General features: G+C 47.5%; 1 protein-coding gene across 1 annotated transcript in view; it reads left to right on the top strand.

The window, feature by feature from the left end:
* Positions 1-22,764, top strand: part of SLC25A22 (solute carrier family 25 member 22) — a 50,502-nt gene extending 27,738 nt beyond the window's left edge. Inside the window, exons 4-10 of the mRNA XM_066551729.1 lie at positions 2,884-2,939; positions 8,646-8,736; positions 17,319-17,437; positions 19,080-19,254; positions 20,080-20,234; positions 21,054-21,129; positions 21,949-22,764. Of these exons, the coding sequence (XP_066407826.1) occupies positions 2,884-2,939; positions 8,646-8,736; positions 17,319-17,437; positions 19,080-19,254; positions 20,080-20,234; positions 21,054-21,129; positions 21,949-22,102 (826 nt within the window). The 3' untranslated portion in view covers positions 22,103-22,764. The remainder of the gene's footprint in view (positions 1-2,883; positions 2,940-8,645; positions 8,737-17,318; positions 17,438-19,079; positions 19,255-20,079; positions 20,235-21,053; positions 21,130-21,948) is intronic.
* Positions 22,765-23,910: the final 1,146 nt, after the last annotated feature.

Genomic DNA, 23,910 nt, shown 5'->3' on the forward strand with positions numbered 1-23,910 from the left:
AAAACACAAGGAATCTCAATCACCTCAATCACCTGATCCCGAACACAAGGAGTCTGCTGAGCTGGTCAGGTGCCTGAGGGAGTTTCTGCCTCTGTTCTGTTTCCATTGCTGTGATATTGGAGATCCTTCCTTTGCTGTGTCAGTTTTAGAAAGAGGAAGCAGTCACTCATTTCCAGTCTAGAACATTGCATGCAGACCTTTTGAAGGATCACAGGATGACACATGCTATAGTTAGACCAGCCATCCGCTGTCCAAAAGAACCCCAGGTACTGCACCTGTAGGAAAGAAGGCATGAGTGTATCCAGCCCACCAAATTCACTTGGAGTTTGTGTCGAGTGCTTAGGGCTGCATATCTCCTGTGAGAGTGGGTACCACACTTAGCACAAGAGGCTTTATCCTGGGAACCAGAGACAGGCCTTAGTTTTCCAAAAGAATTTGTGGTATTGAGGGGAAGAAGGGACTGGGACTGGTGAGGTATGTCCTGTCTTCGTACCACTCTGTTTAGAACTAGTGTAACCTGATACCCGCTCCTCCACACCATCTTTTTCCTCTTTCCTGCCCAGGAGAATTTGAGGCAGAGGGGGAATAGCAAGGAAATGCTCTCTCTGCTGATGGCTTTAGTCTCTGTGCCTCCTTGCTCTAGCTGATGACATGAGCTTAGGCTGTAGGCTCTGGTGCTTCCCTTGATAGTCCCTGTGCTCTCTGCTCCCTGCACTGTCAGTGTGCCCTGGCTTGTTGGCAGGATGTGGCCGCCCTTATTGCTTTGCATCCCCTTTTGTTGTGTCCTATTCCTTCTGTAGATTGCTTCACCTCCCTGAGGATCATTTACCCTCCTCACCTGACAGCAGAAGGAGTTTAGGCAGGTTGAAGAACTTGTATGCCAGGATGTCTCATGCCTGGAAGGGAGCTTGGTAGGAGAGAGGCTTTTAACCTCCAGCAGTCGAGTGCAAGTCAGCTCCATAGCCAGGAATTGCTGTGAGATCAGGAACTGTTAAAGAGTACATAAGATTTACACTGTATATTTGAACTGGCTGCTTCTAACAACAGGAAGGGCTGAGCTTTCCTAAGAAAGTTTCCCCTGTTACAGCAGCTTTTTTTTCTGGAAATGCTGTGTGCCCATCAGTACTAGATCTTCTGATTACACCAATTACCTGGCATCTGCTGAACACCCAAGAAAGGCAGCAAGTTCCTTTAAAATGTTGGCTCTCTTACTTTAAGATAGTATGCCTTGCTTATGCTTAGCTTAAGAGATCTTTGGCATCAGGGGAACCTCTCACTTTAAAAAGACAAAGACACTAAAGGACTTCTGAGGGATGGAGAGAGCTTGGCTTTTGGGCTGTGCTGCCCCAGGTGTGTTAAATGGAACTGTGGAGGTTCCATTTTAGTATAATTTTAGTTGGCTGTTGGCTCCCTTTTTCCAGGGAGAGAAGAACGCTGGATGTGGCCTTGGCTGCATCTTGTTCTGCAGCTTGAGGGGCTTTAAGTGACATGCAAGCTCTATCCTGATGCAGCAGGGCTGTATGAATATGGTGGGGAGCAGCTCTTCTCACTCCTCTCCCTGCTGCAGCATCACTGGCTCAGGGAAAATGTGTTGCCTCCAGCACTGCAGTGTGAGAACTTGACAGGAGGGATAGGAGGGAGGTGCACTGAGATTTCTGGGGCTTGCAGATGAGTTGGAGGGGCTGCTTGGAAGGAGATGAGTATGTGCAAGTTGCAGGGGCTAGGGTGGAATGTGTGAAAGATGAGATGCCAAAGGATTCAAGGAGTCCCAGCAGAGGGGAAACTCATTGCCATGACTGGTAGCAAAGCAGGATGGGCTCTTCACACATAACTCTATAACAGTCTTTGCCCATGGCCATAAAGCCCTCAAGGAAGCTCTGTATTTCCTTCTCTTCCACCTCAGCACTACTGCAGAGCTGAGAAGTTTACTCCTTGTGTTGCCAAATCTCTTAAAAATGTATTTGTGTTTTCATCAGCCACACTTCTCTTATTACTACTGAAAAGAGCCTTTTATTCCTTAAATTATGTACATATACATGCATGTGCACCTCTCCCTTCCTCTATGGCTACAACAAGTACCTGTCTCTTCCCAAAGATCCTCAGCATTCCAGCTTCATGCAGCTGTGGTCCAGAGAGGGAAACTCTGCCAGGGAATTTATGCAGCCATCCTGAACTGTGACTTTGGATTTGCTAGGTGTGCGTGTGTCTGTGCCTTCAAAAGCCTTTGAGCCATTCCAGTGCTCTGCAGGGTTTTCCCATTTGTAGTAAATGTGTTTGCAACAAGGAAGGTGACAGATTTCCCCTTGGAGCAGGGTACCCTGCCACACTGTCCTCAGGGCAAGAGCCCGAGTGCTTGCTGCCTGCTGTGGGACTTTGTGTTAAAAGTGTGTGCTTTAATTTTCGTGGGAGGCCACAGATGACTGAGTGTTCAGGTCATCTCATCTTTGTGTGCCTCGTGTCAAATTTCACAGAGTAAGACAAACAAGTCAGCATGGGGGGTTTGACCCCCCCTCATTTCCCTTCCAGAGCTGGATTTAAAAATGTGTCGATGGGGATCTGCTTGTTAGAGCATTTCATGTGCATTTGCCACCAGGGACCCTGGATAAACAGTCCTTGCAGTGACACTTCTCCCTTTTGTGTTTCTAGAAAGCAGACAGTGTGTGCAGGGTGAGCCAGGGGTTTCAAAGCCCCTCTGGGTTAGGGGTTGAAATGGGACTCAGGCTTCAACAACGGCACATCCAGAGGCTGACGTGGTTCCCATCTCAGCTGAGGGTTTCGCTGACAGAATGTAAATGGAAACCACTCCAAGAAATTTGTTTGTTTTTCTCTGCACTCCCCCACCTTTGAGGTGCTGTGGTTCATCTCCCTCTGTTGTGTTTGCAGGTCTGACTGCCTCATTAAAACGATTCGGTCGGAAGGCTACTTTGGCATGTACCGAGGTGAGTACAGCTGACTCAGGCACAGCACAGCTTTTGCGTTGGAAGCACTGGTGCGTAAGTAGGAGGAAAAGCTCTGTTCTCTGGCATATAGAGCAATAACCTGGCAATATCCTAGGAGGTTGAACAGTGCAGCTGTTTCTAAAATAAACTCCATGCAGGTGTCTATTCAGATACCTACCACTGAGGACTTGAGTCCTCCAAATGACTGTTTTGGTGTTAAACCTTACCACTTAGTGAAGTTCATTATTACTAGCAGTTTAAGTGAAGCTGCTGGACTTTGTGTCAGGACTGTATATTATGTTTCCCAGCTTGGGCATGGTAGCTTTTGACAGAGGGGCAGTAGCAAACCAGCTCTTGAAGTTCTGTGGTTAATGATTGAATTTATGTCAAAACCTTCCACCAGCATGGTCAGGCCTGCTGTCTCAAGCATGCCCAAGTGCCCTGTTCAAGCATTAAGACAAGCTGCAATTAAAAAAATAATTAAAATAACCTGCTCTCCAAAAAAACTCCCTTGGGATGGTAAGAAAATCAGAGGTTGGCTCAGGGTGGAGCTTCACCTGTTTGGTTGCTTTGTGCTGGCCTGCTTGAAATCTCTTGGCTCCTTGGCTCAGGCTGTCTGTTACAGCAGTGAGTTCCTCAGCTGACATGATACCTTTTATAATTTAAACACAAAATCCCCTGTAAGTTTTTAAAGATTTTGAGGAGAGGAGGCCAGCAGGCCAAATTCTGACTTGACTTGTAGCAGAGGAAAACATGGAATACCTTCTTGGCTTGCAGCACGGTTCAGCTGGCTTCATTGACCCTGAGCTCTGGCTCATTCTGTATCCTGATAGTCACCTGCCTGCATATGCACTTTTTATCTGGGTGCTTAGATAGCATTCTTGGTGGCACTCAGTCCCTGATAAAGCCTGGTTAAAGTTATGCTGCTATGATTAAGTTGAGTCCTTGTTTTTTGTTTTTTCAAGCGGAACTCCAAAGATGCTGGCACCTTGCTCTTGGCACATGCAGTATTTCTTGCTGCTTCTTCCCTGCTCCTAAGGAAACACAGGCATTGTGGCTGGCCAGCCCAGGAGCAGGCATTGGATGTTCAGGCAGAGTCTCTTGCCCAACTTCCTGGTGGGCGTTTCAGGGGAGTGTGGTGGATGGCAGGGATGGATTGGCTGCTTTGCATCAGCTTTCCTGGGAGCAGGCAACAAGACAAATAACCTCAAGGAACCCTGGCAAGCTCCATCTTCAATGCTAGCTATGACGTGTTCCCCTTTGATTTTTTCCAGAATCTGGCTGCTGCTGTGTTCCTAGCCAGGATTTTGAGCTTGTGTTAACTTTTAACTGTAAATGTGCCCTGGCAGGCTGCTTGGCAGGAGGCAGAAGGAAGAAGCTGTTTGGGGAAACTTACAGGGGAGACTGTGGGACCAAGAGTTTTTGTGAGAATCAGGACTTTTGGGAGAGACAGCCTAGTCCTTTAAGGCTTAGAGTGGTAGAGAGGATGTGGATCTCCAGGCCACTTGTCATCCCCAAGCAGAAGGGTACAGAGGGTTTTGCATACCTCTTTCTTTTCCCAACCTTTCCCAAGTCTGCTCAGCTTGGTCTATGTCTCTAACTCTGTTCAGGGAGCTGATAGTTGATTGAAATTACTTCTTACTATTAAATAGGGAGCTGGGTTGGAGAGGCCTTTTTTCAATAGCTCCAGCTCCTTCCAGAAAATTACAGATGCTTCAGCATGGCCATGGTGTAAATGTGAGTAGTCCCAAGAGCAGCAATCCTGGTCCCTGTGCCTCAGTTCTGTGAGCTGACATGAGCAGACCTTCCCACCCTCTTAGGGAGAGGGTTGGTGGGTAAAATACATCCAAGGTCCATGAAGATTATGTGAGTATTTTTCTGGAAAAAAGGTAAAGAGATATCTCAGCCTTGCAGACAGAGAAAGATGGAAATCAGGTGGTGGGATTGGTTCCTGCTCCCTCCAGCTGTCCTAGTTCCCCAGCAGAATTTGCTGAATGACTCACTAGCTCCTATTTGCAGGCTTTAAGCTGAAATTGGGAGGATTATATCTTAATGTGCTAAAGTAGCAGCTGCTGCTCCCCATGGAGGAGTCACAAGCACGTCACTTGTCCCTGCAGATCCTTTGGCCTCTGTCAGAGGACAGAAAGGGTTTGTTTGGGCACAGCCATTCCTGCTGGGCTGACTTCAGGGCTTCTTCATGGGTGAATCAAATCTCCTCAGTGCAGACAGGAGAGTGTCTTGTGTTTGTAGGATGCTTTTCTGCAAATCACCTCTTAAGATATTTGTGTGGGCAAAGTCTTTGCTTTGTATGAGTAGCCCATAGCAAACTGTGTGATGTATAAGGCAATCCCAACATTTCTCTCAAGTTCTTCTCCAGAGTTTACAGGGATTCTTGGATTTGTTTGGGACAGGAAGAAGAGGAGTTCCCTTATGTTTTTCCCCGTAATGTCTGTATAGCAGCAGTGCCTCGATGCTGGATGGTGCTGTCCAGCCCTGTCTGTGCTCAAGGAATTGATGGTGTGCAGCCTTAAAACATGATGCCAAGTGAATGAATCCATAGTGCCTGTGGGCTCCTGATCCCCATGGGCATCAGTGATAGGGAATCTTGGGGAGATGCTCCCTCAGCTTCCTGCTGCTGTCCAGCCAGAAGCCACCTAAAGATCCCAGCACGTGTCCTGAGCAATCCCAGTGCTGTTTGCAGACCAAGTGTTTAGCCAAGCTGGCAGGAGCCAAAGGCCCAGATCAGGCTGAGGAAGTTCCCTTTGCTGTTGGTGACATTTGGAGGGTAGCTACACTTAGCTGCAGTAGTATGGCAGCCTTCCCTGGCCTCTGCTAATAATATCTCCCAGTGCTGCACTGGGGATGACTCAATCTCCCTCTTATGTAGGTTGCTGGTGGTGTATAAGGACTTCTGTGAGAAATGTGTTTTAATGAAAAAAACAAGGCTTGGTGAGAAGAGGGTACCTACAAGTTTAGTTGCAAAAAGCTAGTTTTGCTTCTGGTTGATTTTTTTCTTTGTAGTGCTTCCTTACTTATTTTTAAAAAGCTTTGTTTTTTAATGATTCCTGTTTATTTTTCCACCTGTTTATTTTTCCATTCTGTTTGTCTTTGCTTGTGGTACATGTAACATTGCCTGTAGGCCAAGGTTGGCTTTAGTTAGGGAAGTACCCATTGGCATGGGCAGAATTGAGGAGATTTTACAAAAAGGAGAAGATGCTGTGGAAAGCATACAGCCAGCAGCTGGAGTATCTAATATCTCCTCCTCCAGTAAATTGAAGCTGTTATGGATTATTCAGGACAGGGATTATCCATTCTCTGCTAAGCAGCTTTACTGAAAATATCAAAGATGTAGGAGAAAAGTCAGGTTCATTAACTTTTTTCCTGTATATGTTGTGTGATTTTACCCTCTGCTTTATTTGCAATTGAAGAGAAACTTCTGTGAAAGCCTCTTGGTTCCTGAAGGTGGTCAGAGTGTGGAAGTGTACACACTTCTTGTGTGCCTTTCTTGCTTGATAGTTTGGAGTTTGTTTGCTTTCTTTAGTGAACCCTTTGCACTGGTGTTAAGAGTAGCAGCTTTATGCTTTTTTCCTTTCTCTTCTTGTTTTTCCAAGGAAAGGGTTATTCATGCTGTGTCAGTGTACAGGTGTTACACTTCATAGCCGTTGGGAGTGTTGTTAAGTTGGTTTAGTGTTGTTAAGTTGGCCAGCTTGGCCTTTGAGGAAACACTTCATGGGTAGCCACTTCCACTTAAAATGAGGCTGTGTGGATTTGCTTTGTAGATCCTGATATGATTGGCATTAAAAGGTGGACGTGGAGTGTGAAGGTTCTGTGTGGCTTCTCTTTGTGTGCAAGAGCCATGGCAGAGGGGACATGATGTGTAGGAAGAATATCAAACTGAAGCAGCACAATCACTGGTGCCCTTAAAAGTTTGCAAAGAACCAGAAGTGTGAGAGGCCTGCCCTGCTCCCTGCTAGTTGATTTGTGTACTGTGAAAGATGATGGCATTTGTTGGATGAAACAAATGACAAGCGTGGAATGAATGCATTGCTTTGGCTTGCTACGAGGCAGCACTACTCTGTATTTTCTGCAAAATCTGAACATGGGAGTTGAAAAGGGGGAAGATGTGTTGGGCTGCCCAGCCCTGTGCAGCAAAGGCTGTCTTTTCTTGCTGCAGTTTTCTGAATGGTGGAGATGTGTCTTCTGAGCAGAGGATGTGGAGCCAAGGATTCCTGTGTCCCACTCCCTGTTGTAGTGGTTCCAGAAGTCCCATTGTGACTTTGTGTCCTAATCTGAGGAAAGTCCCCCTAAACCTATGTATTTCAGTTCTTGAAGGGAGGGGAGTCCATCGCGAGGAATAAAAGATTGAGCTGACTTTCTCTAGGTGTTTTTAGCCCTTATAGCTCCTGTCAACTTGGGTTCAGAGGTCCTGAAAATGAACCCCACCACGTCTTTGGAGCCTCGTGGGGGTACAGGCTTCTCTGGCTGCTGCCCTTTGGAATATGAATCTTTGGGTTAAATTGTTTAAATCTCAAAGACAAGCATAAATGTCTGTATTTGTGTTTGTTCTTACAAAGGTGTTCTAGGCCATTAACCAGTCTCAAGTGTAGCTCCTTTGGAGGGCTTGGAGCTCAGTACATTTCAGTGCAGGTAGGGAGAGTTTGAGGCTGTAGAATTTAAATGGAGAGGAATGTTCTGGAGTGTTAATCTAATGGTGCAAACCTCACTCTGCTGGGAAGTGACTGGCTATTCCCTCACCCCCTTTCCCCCAGGGCAGCTTGAAAGCTGCTCCCAGCAGCACTGATGGTGCACTAATACCGGTGTTCAGGCCCACAGCAGCCAGCCAGGCCATGCAGGCCTTTCATTGTGACAGGCACAATACAGGGATTTGCTGTTTGTTGCTCCTGACAAAAGGGCACTCCAGCGGGTGGGGGATGCAGGGAGCCAAGGCTTGTTTACACCCCAGGTCCCCCAGCAAGCCTTGCCATGGAGCTCAGAGGGGAATTTCTGTGTGCTGCAGCTTGTGGTGGGCAAAAAGCCATTTCAGCGTGGCTGTTTTGGGGGTGACACCCAGTGGTGACACACAGGGGAAGCCACTTTGCTCTAAGGGCTGGTCTAGAGCTGGTTCTGTGCAGATGAGCCAGGTGACTTCAGCCAGCCTCCAGGTCTTTCAATGGCTCTGCCTTTGCTGAGTTGCTTAGAATTCAAGCTGCTCTGGGTTTTTGGGGGAGGAAGCAGGGAAGGGATCCATTGAGAAGGTGTGGCAAGAGGGTCTTTTGCTTCTCAAAAGACCCCCTGCCACAAAATATTTGCAAAGGAGTTGGGACTGGTTGTTAAACCATCTTGTACTCCTTTTCTGAAGGTTTGATCTACATCTGAATTCATAGGAGTGCATCCTTGGATGAAAGACAGGGATGCATGTATACATGGTGGGAGGTAGTAGTGAAGCTGAAGAAATTACAAAATACATATGGCAAATGGAGTAGAAACACATCTGGGGATGTTTTCACAAACTCAAGGTGCTGGGACGCAGAAACACTTGTTAATTTTCAGTGGTGTTTTGTATTTCTAAATCCCTTTGGTGCACTGGGAGCTCTCCTCCTTCTGTCTGTGGTTTTGTGCAGAAGTTACAACACATTCCTGAAAGATCCAGTTAACAATTCCGTTATTCTCATTATCCAATGGCCTTTTTCTCTTTTCCTTGTCCAGGGGCTGCAGTGAACCTGACTCTAGTGACACCAGAAAAGGCTATCAAACTGGCAGCCAATGACTTCTTCCGGCATCACCTCTCCAAAGATGGGTGAGTAGGGAATTGACCTTCTGCAGTCAGCTTGAAAGACACTGACTCTTGCAACACGTCTGGTGAGACTTCAGGAGAAGGTGGAATGGGATAGTGCAGTGACTGAAATATGACTTGACCTTGAACAGCTCAGCTGGTGATTACGTTCAGGCTAAGGATGCAATGTCTAAAATGGGAAGCATGAAGCACTCCACTGGATGACTGCTCTTTACTCAAGCTTCTAAAAATAGTCCCAGATTTCAGCCAAGGTTAGCAGATCCAGAATGTGTAGTCTAAGTATTTGAGAGGAACCCAATGTCACTGATCATTGCTCAAACAGCTGCTGGGAGGACTCTTGTCCTCAGCATCCTATTGGATCCTCTCACACTCTTTCTGGCTTGAAAAGGTATCAAGTCAAGCTCTGTAGACCCCAAACTTAGAACCCCTCTTCTCCTTTTGTACCTTGAAAATAGTTTTAGAGAGGTGGTAAATCTGAATTAACTAAAGGCACTTGCAGCAGCTGACCTTCAAATAAATGCTGAAGGAATAAAATTACTGGTTCAGCTTGCAAGTGGAGTTTGGTTCATGTGAATTAAATGTGAGTAAAAGGCATAAGCTAGAGCAGTTGAGAGGAGCTGGATCCTGAATATTTAATGTTGCTTTCACCAAGATGTTTCCAAATTGCATGGGAAATAGTTGTGTCACCCATCAGAGAGAGGCCTTTCCCCAGAGGCAGGCAAGGCCATTGTCTCCAGTCCTTGGTGACAGTCACTAAAATGACAGCCTGCTTGGGATATGATCCCAGCAATTCCCATCAACAGTAATGGGGTGGGGCCTCAGTGAAAATACAAAGCTCCAGCACAATTACTGGGCTTAACAATTTCCCAAAACATTTCACATCAGTCCTGGCTGGTGCAGATCAGTGTCTCAACAACTTCGGTGGACATTGTGGACAGACACAGATTGAGAATCCATTTTTTCTCTGTACCTTTTCTTTCTTTTTTTTTTTTCTTTTGTTCTGGAGTCCTTTAAAGTAGCAGCTAACATATGTCTGTGTGACTCATCGGCTCACAGCTCTTCATGATTTTCTGACTCAAATCTTTGAATAGTGTCTCTTCTGTGCTCTGCTCAGACAGTGGGAGGTAATGATGTCCTCTACCAAGTGGTGTGTCTCATCCCTGCAGCAGACAGCCCAGCACACCTTGGTGTACTGCAGTAAACAACAGCTCTTTGCCACCACCTACAAAGTGGGGCCTTAGTGGCCTGTACAGGCCCAAAAAGATGCCAAGCTGCCACACCTTTTACTGCCACTAAGGGAATGGTTCCATGGAAGAAATCAGACTAGCATTTGGTATTCTGGGAGAGCAATCACTGCTGTGATGTTTCAGCCAGGGGACATGGAAAGGGACATGCCTATCAGTCAATGTCCTGCACCATGAGGTAAAGGCTTCCTCAGAGGACCAGTGTGTGTGTCTGCCTCAGTGCTGAGTCCAGCTTTGAACAGGTCTTTGAATAAGTGGGGTACAGCTGTTTCCATGAGTAGCTGAGGTTTTCACTCAGACCTCTTCCAGTTTGACTTTTGGGTCACTGGCTGGTGCACACATGACATAGATGATATGCTGCACTTAATTCAGAATAAAGGAGCTAGAGAATTTTTCCAAGAGCAAGACACCCTGTTCTCCTAAATCTTACATACTGATGGGTCTGGCACTACAGTGACCTAAAGCAGGAGCATGATACCACCCAGGTAGTGGGAGGTCTTTGTGTCTCAACACAGAGCATTTTAGTTCCTTTAGAGAAAAGAGACATTGGACCACAGTTAGGTGACAAGAGCAGCATGTGGAGTCAGAGTCACTCATCTTATTTAACCACTGTGGGGGGCTTGGATGAGTGAAATCTGGTCAGCTGTGCTCTTGAGGGTTGCCAGTGTGAGCTGGACAGAGAGGCAGAGCCTTGATGATTTAAGGTATTTCTACCTAGAAATGTCACTGCAAAATATGATGGGAAGAAAAATACCTTGCAGGTTTGCTGTGTCTGGTACAGGCTATGAATGTGGGATCTGGTAGTTTTGTCCCTTGGGATGCTTCTGTCCCATCCTACCCAGTTGCCTTGGTAAGATGGGACAGGATTAGCAGTGCTGGAATTTAAAGGCCTCTCCTCCCCAGGACCCAACAGGGTGCATACCTGCTAGCACATCACAGGGCTGGGCCACCTATTTCACAATTCCAGCCAAAGCCTAGTTATGAACAACAAAATAGCTTGGGGTTAGAAAGGTGAAGCCTGGAGCTGCCTGGCACATGAATATGGTTTCATTTCTTGATGTGTAATTGCATGAGTCAAGGTGATACATTGGGCAAAGCACAGTGAGTGGGTTAGGATCAATGTAAGGCTGGATCAGCAAGATCTTGGTTCAGCTCCCTCAAAGTCCTTTTTGCACAAACCAGTCTGTCTGCTGTGTATTTTCATAGATGCTGTGCCCTTAGGTCAGTATCCCAAAGGATGCTCTGACTCAAAGCTGCAGAATTCTTCTATTTACATTGAATGCCTTTGTGCTAAGCATGTAGCACTTGTCTTGCCTGAAATATGTTGCACGAGTTGGTAATCCTTTTCTTATAAAATATGCATGTTCTACCAGTATTTGCTGATTAAAATATGTGGTATTAAAGTAGACCTCGATGTGCAAGAGGAGGAAGCACGTGTGGACCAGAGAGAGTGTGGCAATTCCAGCATGACTCAAAGTAGCCTCAAGTTAAACAACAGCTTTCAGTGTGCATTAATGTATTTATTTTTATCCTTTGAAAAACTTAGTGTTGAAATTGCTTTTAAACTGCCAGGATAAAAAAGTGGCATAAAGCCTATTTTTGAAAGGCCAGACTGAAAACAGCACCTGTGGTGTAGGAAGCTCCTGACTGCGCATTGCTGGAAGAGTATTTTAGGGATGTTATCACTACAGCTTTGTGCTAGACTCCCTTTTCCCTGACTCTGCCCTTGGACACTGCTGGGGGTAGAGCATTGGGGCAGCAGGTCCTCACAAGGGATCTCATGTCCTTGTTGGTGCAGCTCTCTCCCTGAGTGTGCAGGTGTGTGTTCCTGCAGCTCTCTCCAGCCTGAGACTAACTCAGGAAGGCACTCCTGCTTGCACCATGCTTTTCTCCTCCTTTTGGTGCAGGGAGCATGTGTGCTTACAGGCTGGGGGACGTCATTTCTGCTTCTTTGCCAGTTTCTATTTCTTTGCCAGTTTCTATTTCTTTGCCAGTTTCTATTTTGATGTCAAGGCCATTATGACAGCCTACAGCTACAGCTTTTTTGTTTTCTCAAGAAAGAAAACTGAGTTGGTCCTTCCAAGCTGTCCTGGTCATTTAGGAGTGATGAAGGCCTGAGTGAGTAGTGTGAGTGCTGAAGACATGCTTGCTATGCTGTGGAGGAGAGGAGGGAGACCAAGATACTGAAAAACCTGAAGGGCACTCCATGACCATGACTGACAAAGGAGATAAGGTCAAGGGATTTCCTGTGACGATTTTGACCTAAGAGCTTCTGTAATTCCCAGGAGAAGAAGATGGCCCACAGAAGAGTCTTCAGGCAGGTCTTTGTTCCTGTGTCTTTCTGTGGGGAAGAGTTTTCACTAGGCTGGCGAAGGCAGAATGTGGAGAGAGGGGAAACCAGGTCTTCAGGCTGCTGGAAACAGATGGGATTTTTTTAAAACTCTGGCTTTTTGAAGCTGCATGTGTTGAGAGACTCAGTTTCATGGCTGCTGTTAAAACAGGAGTGGCTTCATTGTCCAGAGCAGAGGATGTGAGGAGTCACCAGGGCTAAGTGAAGTGCTTGACTATGAAGCACTTGGGTATGAAGCTGAGAAGGCAATTTAGATTGATAGTACACCAGCATTTAAAGTACATCATTGATTATTGGGTACTCAGTGTGTGAGGCCTCTTTGATTGATTTAAGTATTACCTGCTTTTTATATCCTCTTTGAATCTGGGTGTTAAACACTTCATAAACCAGTTCCTTTAAAGTATTCTACAAAGTTTCGTGTTTATCTCCAAAATGTGGAGTGCCAGGTAGCTGTTTTGTTGGGCATGTGTTTGCCAGGTTTTGTTCATTTTTCAGGTTCTTGGTTAAATATTCTGCCTTGGCTGCAGTAAAGTGTCTCATGCCTTCTTACATAAGCAATTTGTTGCTCATAAAAACTTTCCAGTGTCCCTGGATGAGTTTCCTGCTGCTCTTCTCCAAGGTGTTATTCCCTTACCCATCCTGTCCTCTTTAATCTTGACCTTTATTTTGTTTGTTTCCTGAAGCAAAGGCTGGCAATCTGCTGTCTTAGCAGCTCAGATTCCTAGGAAGACCAGCGTGACTGACTTAATTCTGCCTCTGCTGATGCTAGAAAATTTTCTTCTATTCTGCTTCCTCTTGTCTTGTATCTTTGCACAGGGAAGATAAATAGCCAACTGGGACAAGCGAGGTATTTTTTTTCCTTCAGTCTTATGCAGTTGTGGAGACTGGAGCTTGTTGTCCATTGCCTTCCCAAGTGATATATGTCCCCAGGGCTCTTTCCTTCATCTGCTCTTCTTTCAGGCTCTCCTGAAATACTTGGACCATCTCTTCTGTGGCATGAGTTTAAGTATCAATTGCATGGCTTGGATGATCCTTGAGCTGCAGAACACTCTTAGTCAGGCTGTAAAGCGAGGCTCTCAATTTAGGAAGAAGGAGTGCTGCTGCTAGTCCTGGTGCTGAGCTGTTGTATCACCCTGCACAAGACTGTGCTTGGTCTTTCTTTGGCACTTGTGTGCCCAGGCAGCCTCTCCTGCAGTTATCCACTGGATACTCTGGCACTTCTTTAGTGTAGGTAGCCCTCATCCAACTCACTGAGACTTGGAACTGGGGAAATCTCTCCCTTCCCCTTCAGAAGGAGACAGGAGCTGATCATGTCACTGTGCCAATTCAGGAACAGCTGTTTGGGGAGAGCTCTTTTATTTAGTACACAGAGGCCAGGCAGTTGAAGTGGGTTGAAGCTGTTGACATCAAAGGTCGGCCAAAAAGTAAATGCACTTTCAACTGTTAATCTGGAGGGAGATAGAGATGTGCTGTTTAATCACAGAATGCACCCATGGGAGGAGCATTGTCCTTGTCATCATTCCAGGCACATGTCTTGGGATGAAACGTGGGTTGTGTCTGTGTTCAACATGCTCAGTCGTGTTACCCTGTCCATTGTTCACTTCCACAAATGTTCACATAGGAACAAAACACTTGGAATTTCCTGCCAGGGCAAACCTGATGCAGGTGAAGAGTCAACTCCTCTTGACTTAGTCCAAACATGCAACACAGAACTGTACATTCCTGGAATAATGGCTTCCAGATCAACATTTAATCTGGCATGTTACTTTGAGATGTATCTGTTCCACATCAGTACTTTATTTGGCTTGTCTGAGGCATTTTTGAGCTGGCACTAGAAGTGAGAGGGAGCTTGTAGTGGGAACTGTATTGCTTTTACATTTCCAGCATCGTAGCTCCAGCTTTTCGGAGGTGCAGTTGCAGTAGCTTGTTCCTCCTTGGAAAATCAGGGGTTGGATTAAAGGACAGTTTGTGTGCACATCCCCCTGTGACTGTGGCAGAGAGGGTGCTCTTCCTTTGAAGGACAACTCCTGTGTGCTGGTCCTCTAATCCATATCAAAGACCCACAATGTAAATTGTTTGAAAGGAACTGGCTCTGTCTGCTTTGAAACTCCTGGGGAGCTTTCTGCAACCTCTTGGGCTGACAGAGGCAGAGGTTATTTTATGAGTGAGGAAGGTGATGTCCAAGATGGGGACAGTAGCCTTTTGGGTAGGAAATAAAAAGGGATTGCTTTGGATGGATGTTTCTTTAGCTCAGAGATTTCCTCTCTGGAAATGTTATCCTGATTCCAGAATGGCTGGTTCTGGTCCCTGCCCAAACACAGTAAATTCCCACATGGTCAAGATTCTGAGAAACTTGAAAAAAACCCTACACTGCTCCCATGTGACATCAATATATCAATGCTGTCAGAGATCCTAACTTTGAACTGATTGCTCCCCAAAAGCCTTCCATAAACCTCTAGTTCCTGTTTTTTGACTTTGTTTTTCAGCTGTAGTTTGAAACTCTAATTTAAATCAAGCATGTATCTCCTCGCCTTCCCATTTGACATTTTTGACTTGTCACAAATTAATAGTATGTCAGTAAAAAATGTAGAACAACTGATTTCTGCCAGTGCAGAATTTGAGGCTATTGTGTATGTGTTATATTTAACACTCCCTTGCTGTGATAAAAGATGGTTTCTGGATTTGCAGGATCAGATCTTTGCTGGTGTTGCAGCTTTTGAAGTTAGTTGAGATGTGCTGGTTTTTAAACCACTGAGGATAAGGCCAGTGGTGCCTTAAATATTTAAACTCCTTTGTTGTGTAGAGATGAACAGTTTTCAAACTTTCCTTTTATGTGCAGACTGGTGAGGTTTTGCAAAGGCAGTTTGACCCCTGTATGGCAGCTTTTAAACCTCCTGTCAAAAGATTTGCTTATCCTAAGCTACTTTTTTTCTTGGACTCTCCCCAGTTCCCAGGATGTGCAAACCCAAAGCTGAAAGCCCTTGTTCTAGATGCTTTTGATGTATCTGTTTGACATCTCTAAAGTACACCCACATGTGTAAATCCTTCCTTGGGCCATACTGGCATAGCTCCATGGAGTTCAGTCAAGTCATGGCTGACTTTAGTTGGCTGGGATAATGGTCCAAGATGAATATGTAGGCCAAATCTTTCCTGATCTTTTGAACTGGTTATCAAAGCAGTCACCCTGGATGAAAGCCAGAAGATATGTACTCTAGGGATGCTCCAGGGCTCTTGCTAAAGTGGGAGATGCTCTGCTGTGCCAAGGAGAGATTCTGGCAGCCAGCTCCTTTGGGTGGTTTGCTTCCTCCCACAGCCAGGCTGGGGATTGTGCAGCCTTGCTGCTGACTGTATCAAGCCACTCAGAGACTGGTGCTGTGCTTCAGACCACCCAAAAGACACAAATTGGCCACCTCCAAGTGGCAGTGGCAGTGAGAACCTCTGGATTTGCACACCCTAGTTCCCCCACACCTCCAGGAAAGCCTGATGTGCACACTTCAGTACCCGTGTGGGTAACTCCGTGGGAGGGATTGTTCTTTGCAGTTCCTCATCTGTGGGGAGATTTGGAAAGGAGAGACTGAAATATTCCTTCTTTCAGCCTTATAGGAGAGCTCTATATTTAGTCACTGGTAATCTCTGTTGTGGCTCTGTGCCTTTAATCCCCTGCTCTCATATCCTCTCCAGAGAAGATGAGAGGTGGAGAAATGGGCCCAGCTTACGTGGTGGGCCAGCAGGATTACTGTGCATCTGCCCTCCCTTTCCTGTAGGGTTGGCAATGAAACTGCTTTGCTGGCCCACTGCCCCACAGCTGTGCTGTGTGTGTGCTTGGGAAACACCTGGCAAGGGGGTGTGCCTGGGCTGTGCAAGGGAGTGGAAAGTATCACTGTGGAACTGCTTCTGCCACAGCGTGGGGATGTGCCTCGAGCAGGTTAAGATGAGGTATTGCTGCAGAGCAGGGCTGGGGGAGGTAAAAATGGTACTTGCATTTAAAACAGAAAAAAGAGGAGGCTGTTTCTCTCTGGCTGTGTGATTTATACACACTTCTTTTTTAAACCCTTTTAGGAAAGAGCAGGTCAGGTGTACTTTTTAACCAAGTCTGTGTTTTCTGGTGCCAAGGCGTGAGGTTTTTTTACAGGGCAAAACCACATCACTTTCTGAAAATCTTATGAGGTTTTGTATCTTGAATTCCTCTTTTTAGCCTTAGCTGGGCTCTTTCATAGTTTTGGAATGGAGGGAACAATGAAATGCTGCATTTTGCTGTATGAGAACACGTTGCTGATAGTCCCTGCTCTCTGGTGCAGAGAATACACAAATCTTCATTGCTGGAGGTCCATCCCATCCCCTGTCTCTCAGGGAGAACCAGTTTAGTGCAAAGGCTTGGAAAGGTTTGGAAAACCTGGTAACATGAAACAGTTCCTAACCACAGAGGAACTGCCTCCCTGATTCATATTCACTCTTTATTTACTTTGCTTTTCTCAGAGAACTCCAAAGCAGCAAGTTGAATATTTTCCCTCCTTGTTCCTTGTCCTGTGGTCTGTGTTTGTTGACAGTTTTTAAAGGACTAGGCTGGCAGGAGGAAAGCTGCTTATCCCCCTGAATGCTCAGGTCCTCTGCTGCCCTCTGAAGTGATACCCTTTCTGAAAGCTGTGCCCTGCCCAGGGCCACCATCAGCCTAGAAGAACCTGCAGTGCTCTGCCTATGGGTGGAGGGGGCTGTGTGCTCCTGTCTGGGGCTGTTGTGACGGGGCTTGTGGCTTTTCTGAATGTTCTGTTCCTGGGGACAAAATGAGTCTGTTCTCCAGGTCATGTGGTGCTGGCAGAGATGCCAAGCCAAGGTTGTGCTGAACTGTCAGGCCTAGCAGGTTCTGCTGTCCCCTTGGCTGCCTTTCCTGTAACCCCCAGCTGGCCAAGTGGCCTCGAGCCTTGTACCCAGCTGGCCAAGTGTTATTCCAGGCCACCTCCTCTGATGGACTCTCTCTCTTTTTCTTTGGGCAGGAAAAAGCTGACACTGCTGAGGGAGATGCTGGCAGGCTGTGGTGCAGGTACCTGCCAGGTAATTGTCACCACTCCCATGGAGATGCTCAAAATCCAGCTGCAGGATGCAGGACGCATTGGTACGTGGACTCTTCTTCCCTGTGCCCTCAGCAGGGAGAGGGGAAGGAGCTGGGACTGGGCTTTCAAGGCAGAGCTGAGAGGATGAGTGGAGAAAACCCCTTTTCCCTTCCCCAGCTCTTCCACGTCAGAGATGCCACAGATGTAGCAGGTTTCTCCTCCTCCTCCCAGCTTCCTTCCCCCCACGCTTTGCTTAGCTGGCTTTGCAGAGGCCCTTGCAGTTACAAGAGGTGGTGGTGGGTTTTTTGCTCAAAGCAATAGGCTTGACAGGCAAAACAGCAAATGCTCTTGGTGGATGGAGAGACAGGAGAGATGACTGGGTGGTCAGCTTGTGGGTGATTCAAACCTGGTAGATCCTGTGCACCCAAGAAGGGATTAACATCCTCCAGTGCCTTTCCTGTGCTGCTTCCTCCATCTCCATGTTTTCTGATGTCTGTTTTTAATCTCTTCTACCCCCCTGTAGCACCTCCCTAACAGCTTCCCAAGGGGATGTGTTATTTTCAGATGACTTGTCTCCTCTTGTACTCTTTTTTCCTCTCTGACAAAAACAGCAGTTGTCTTGGTTGAAAGAGTAAATAAAATTCTCCCAGTGCACTGGATTTGAACGAGATTTGGTATCAGGCTCCTGGGACTGTGGGCGTGAGCTGGCAGGCAGAGGCAGGAGGGAGTGTGAGCCTTCTGGCTGAAACACTGTGGAGTGTTTCTGGTGAGAGCAGAGACCAGAGTCTGGCATGGAGACTCTGGTGGAAAGAGATGCTTGCTCTTTCCTTAGTCTCTTCCAGAGGTCAGTCTGGGCTACAGCCCCACTTCCCAGGAGCCCTGCATGACATTGTTAGATACCATGTTTATGGCTCTTCCTGGAAAACGGGCCAATTTGTCCCTTAATCTCTCATTTGATGTGGCATTCCTGAATAATCACGGATTTACTTTTTCTTTTCTCTCTTCACTGGCTTTACTGCGACCTTATCCTCTTTGTGCGTATTATTTTAAAATGTTGGAAGGATTTAAGCCGTGGTTTGAGGGTTCAGGAGAGGTTTTCGATGCTGTGAACAGCCTGTTCTCTGTGTAGCAGGAGAGCTGTGGTGTGCCAGGATTACTGACAGAGTGAGGTGCTCTCCATCTTCTGGCCAAAGGGCCGAAGTGCATCAGTTGGAAAAGTGGGAGGAACCAGGATGTGATTAGAAATGTGATGGAGAAACTCCCCAGGTTAATGATTGCTTTCAGGGGAGGGAGGCAAAGAACAGAACTTGGGGAAACGGTCTCGTTTATGAACATCTTGTTTGTTACACTGGCAGCTCAGGGACACAGCTGGAAGCAGGGACTGTCCCCTGCCTGCTCACAGCAGCTCCTGTTCTCTGCACTCCAGAGATGGTGTGGGACAGGCTTGGGCAAACCGGCCGGTGGGAGAGCACAGCCGACAGCCTTGTGCTGTGGCAGCACTGCCAGGGACTGGGACAGGCTGAGGGAATGGGTAGGCTGGGGGACAAGCTGGCAGGGCACCTGCCTGGCCTTTGTGTGCGTGTTGTGCTGCCCCTGTGGCTCCGTGTCCCGCGGCCCGGGAGGCAGGAGGCTGCCGTGGGGCATGGGGCGGCAGGAGGCTGCTGTGGGACACCCACAGACCGGGGCTGGCGCTCTGCTCCCCAGAGGCACAGAAGAAGCTCATGGCGGCGCAGGCCCAGCTCTCCTCCTCCCCCGCGGCGGCCGCGGCGGCCGAGCCGGCTGTGGAAAGGCGCCCCACAGCGACCCAGATAACCAGGGAGCTGCTGCGGAGCAAAGGCATCGCGGGACTCTACAAGGGCCTGGGAGCCACGCTGCTAAGGTAGGGTGGCTGCTGAGGTAGGGTGGCTGCTAAAGTAGGGTGGCGTGGGCTTGAGCACAGGGCACTGGCGTCCCCAGCCTTGGGCCTGAGGCACCACCCATCCCAGGGATGAGAGGAGGTGTTGGCTTCAGCGGGGGTGGGCTTGGTTTAGTTCGTTTTCCATGCTCAGGTTTTGTACATTAAAGAAGGAAGGGTCAGAGAAGTGATGGGGGGTATATTTTTGTTCCTGGAAGATTTAATTCTGCTGCTTTCTGTGAAAGGTTTTTGTGTGCCCCACAGTCTGTATTTTCACACTGTACAGAAGTCCTTGTGAGCTGGCAGAGTAAAACATCAGCCTGAGACCCCAGGGTGTGCAATGGGAGCTGGGCCACAGAGCATGTTGGATGCAAGGAGTGGTGCCTGCTCTGACACTGTTTGCCTGGGCTTTCACAGTGTCATTCTCCTCTAGCTTTAACAAAGGTAGAGCTAAAGCAGCACCCAGGGTGATGGAGGGCAGGATGGAACCTCTCATAATTAACAAAAGTGGTCAAAACAATTGACCTCTGAATGTGCTGGTGTCTTTGGTTTGGAGAAAAGGGGGAGCCCACTGATCCTGCAGGGCTGCATGCCTCCCACAGGCCTGTTGTCCTTTGTGCAGTCACTTTTGCCCCACTGAGTTTCAGTTCCTGTCTGCACTGCAGTCACAGAGCCAGGATGTCTGCATTGCACTCGTAGCTATGCTGACAATGTGTGATGCTTGCAGCCCTTCCTTTGCTCAGTTCGTTGGTGTCCGTGCTGACTTCGCTCATCCTTGTTCTTTCTTCCTTTTTTCTTGCCCCACTGCAGGGATGTCCCATTCTCCATTGTTTACTTCCCACTGTTTGCAAACCTGAACAAGCTGGGCCAGAAGGATCCCAATGTCAAGGCTCCATTCTACGTGTCCTTTCTCTCTGGATGTGTGGCTGGCAGTACGGCTGCAGTGGCTGTCAATCCTTGTGATGGTGAGTCCTGAGCAGCCTGTGCTGGTGGCCTGGTGCCAAGTGACAGGACTCAGAGGCCCAGGCTGGGCCAGGTGAGGAGGAGGGTGACTGTGCCAGCCTTTTTGCAGCATGAGCACACAGAAAGGGACAGCTCTGCTGCCTCCATCTCTGATGGTGTGAGTTCAGCTGAGTTACAACTTGGGCCACAGCTTACACACAGGTTTGCAGTATTTATTAGGTATGTCAGGAAGAGAGTGTCACTGATTTCAGATATTCTTGGCAGGAAAGGCACATTTCCATGTGGAGCAATAATATGCAGACCAAGTGGACTTAAAATTGTCTGGGACAAACAGGGGAAGCCTCAGATCTGTGGCCTTTTCTCCTGCTCCACAGCATCTGCCTTAAGTACCACCTTGGTTTCCCTCCTGTGAAAAACACCAGAAAGTAATTGCTCTTTCCCCAACACTGCACATGCTCCAAGGTGTGAAGAAATGTAGAAGCAGAATTGTGTCTTTTAGATTCCTCTTCCTGAAGGAGATGAGCAGTTGAAAATAAGTTCCCACTTTGCAGAGACATATCTGAATTTGGAAGGTTTAAAGCTTAAGTCAGTTTTTGAAACCTTGATCACAGTGAGGGAGGGAGGGGTTGGGTTTTGGGTGGCTTTGTGTTTCTTTTATCCATATGTAAAGGAATGGGTTTATTTTCCCTGATAAATGTATGAAAATGGTCTGTATTCTAGGTCATTTTGTTTTGACCATTTCAAAGACATTACTCTCAGGATGGCTCCTGCCTGCTACACCTCCAGTGCTCAGCAGTGTCTCCCCTCTCTTTCCCTCCCAGTGATCAAAACGCGGCTGCAGTCCTTGCAGAGAGGAGTCAATGAGGACACCTACTCGGGGATCCTGGACTGCACCAAGTAAGGCTCCTCATGACAGAGGCACCACATCAGGTGTTTGGCCAGGCAGGCAGTGCAGCTTCTAGACCCAACCAGCAGCTGTGCTTCATGTTCCCTCTGTCCCTATGCTTTTATCAATCTATCTGTCTGTCTGGAGATATATATAGATATATGAGCAGATGTACAAATATAGTTTTATAAAAGAGAACTTCTTCCCATATTGAGCAAGAAAAATATAGCATTTATATTTAAATACTTCTGTCCAAACCCCAGTAGTCATGAGATTTTATTTCTGCAAAAGGAGGCAATGTTGTAGTCCCTCCCAAGGCCCCACTGTTGGAAAATCCTACAGCATTGAGTCTCATATCCCTCCTGGGACTGCTCTGCACAGTGTCTGCAGGAGCACTGCCAGAGTGTGCTGTCCCCAGCTGAATTATCCTCTGTATGGTCTGGCTGCTTCAAAACACAAAGGGACTTTTCTGCTTTTGTATTCCGGTGGTAGCCAGAATCTGTTGCTATCTGGCTCTGTCCCATGCTGAGGGAGCTTTTGAGCAGGGGGATCTCTTGATGCAAGCATGGGGTTATCTTAGCTGTACTTCTGGACATGGGCAGCCACTCCTGCATCTAGCCAGATGCAGGGATGGGGCAAGTTCCTGCATGGCCACTTGCAGAGCACTTGGGCAGTGGTGGGTGATTTGCTGTGAGGGCTGTGCCAGGCAATAGAGCTTGCCCGTGTTTAGTCTCTGGATGGAGGCAGAAAGGCAGGGCACAGCCAGGGCCTCTCCTGGCATGGTGGAGGGGTGGGATGGACACTTACCTGTCTGTGCCATTTCTCCCCAGGAAGATCTGGCAGAGGGAAGGGCCCACGGCCTTCTTCAAAGGGGCCTACTGCCGAGCCCTGGTGATCGCTCCTCTCTTCGGCATTGCACAAGTCGTGTACTTCGTGGGCATCGCGGAGTTCCTGCTGGACCTGCTCCCCAAGCGCCGGGCCTAGCCCTGCAAGGGCCTCCCGTGCCCCGCCCTCTGCAGCGCCGGATCCATCCCCGTGTTCGCCATCCCTGTCCATCCATGTCACAGCAACAGCACAAAGGCTTCGGCAGGGCCGCCAAGGGACCTGGGGCCCACATGGGCAGACTGGGGAGGGAGAGAGTCCCTTCCCTGCCGCCTCTGGAACCCGCCCCTCCCGCTCCTTCCACGGACAATACTTAATTATTCCTCTCTCTCTCTCTCCCTCTCTCTCTCTATCTCTCTCTCTTTTTAATTTCCCACTTTTTGGTTTTAAATTGTCATTCTTAAGGACACTGGTAAGCACAGACTGGGCTTGCAGACCCAAAGTCTCCTCTCAGTCTTGGGGAGGAGGAGAGATGGGAAAGAAATAACTTCAATCCTCATCCACCTGAGTTTCCCTTTCTACCTGGAGCTGCCAGCCATCTGAGGAGGAGCTGGAGGGGCAGCTGTGTCCCCTCAGCACCTCCTTGGCTCTGCTGACCTCGGGTCAAGAGTGAATGTTGCACAAAGGGGGCTTAACTCATTGCTGCTGGAGGCAGGGGTGGGGGGGATGCTGGCTCTGGCAAGTTCCTTGGCCTGGAAACCTTCAGTCCTCCCTTCTCCCTTTTTAAAAACTAGTTGGACTTAAATGAATTCTGACTGTTCCTATTCATTTTGTAATTATTTTTGTTTTAAAGCAAAGGGATGTCCCTCCTAACTAGGTGTCACAGGCACATCTGGGTGAGGTGCAGAAATAAGGTGTCTGCTCTGTAGGGAACATGTCTGTGGGATCACATGAATGTCCAAAGGTGCTTCCCTGCTTGGCTACAGGCACGGAAGAGGAACTTGGGATCAAGTTATTTTTGTTTCATTTTTGTTTTGGATTGTTTTATTTTTGTTTTTGTTTTTTGTTTTTTGGGGGTTTTTTTGGGGTTTTTTTTGTGTTTTTGGTTGGTTTTTTTTTTTGGGTTTTTGTTTCGTTTTGTTTGTTTGTTTGTTTTGTTTTGTTAGTTTGGGTTTTTTGGGGGGGTTGTTTTGTTTTGTGGGGATTTTCTTTAGTTCTATTTTGGGGGTTTTTTTGGTTGTTTGTTTTTGGTTTTAGGTTTTTTCTCTTTGGGTTTTGTTTGTTGTTTTTTTTTTTTTTAATTCAGGGCTGTGGGGAGGAAAAACCAAACAAAAAGAAGCCACTTACATTCCTTCAGTCTGCCCACCCCTAGAGTGATAAAGGTGTGGCTGCAGGTATAGATCAGCTGATCTGATTTTTTCCCAGCCTGACCCCAGGTGTGTGGAAGGAGGCACTGGCTCCAGTTCTGGCACTGCCTAAGCTCATGAAGCAGCAGTTAGAAATGCTGCATCTGTGGGCTCACCATGCCAGGTGAGCACACAAGGTCTGGTTGTGCTCTGATGTTTGCCTTGGGTGTGGCTGGAGCCCGTGGGTGTGGAAGAGGCAGAGGGTTGACATTCTCTGAGCAGGGAGCTGTTTGTGTGTCCATCACTGGAGGGGGTGAGTCCCGTGCATCACAAGAACATCCTGTTTGCTCCCTGCGTGGGGATCAGGGGTGGGTGGCAGGGGGCAAATCCACACCTACAGCCTGCTCTGTCAAAGGGACACTGCCCCAGCTACTATCACTTGTCAGAGGAATTCCTCATTCAGTACTCTCTTGGGCTGTGTAATTAATTCTAGCTGAAATGATCGTAAGTGTGAGATCTACCAACCCAGTGTGATCTTCTCCGTTATTTATTCCATTTGGTGCCATCCACCCAACTTTGGTGTTGAAATTAAACTGATTGAATTCACTTTTCATTCCTTCTTTT

The sequence above is a fragment of the Molothrus aeneus genome, chromosome 6 (assembly GCF_037042795.1).
Source record: "Molothrus aeneus isolate 106 chromosome 6, BPBGC_Maene_1.0, whole genome shotgun sequence".
Taxonomy (NCBI): domain Eukaryota; kingdom Metazoa; phylum Chordata; class Aves; order Passeriformes; family Icteridae; genus Molothrus; species Molothrus aeneus.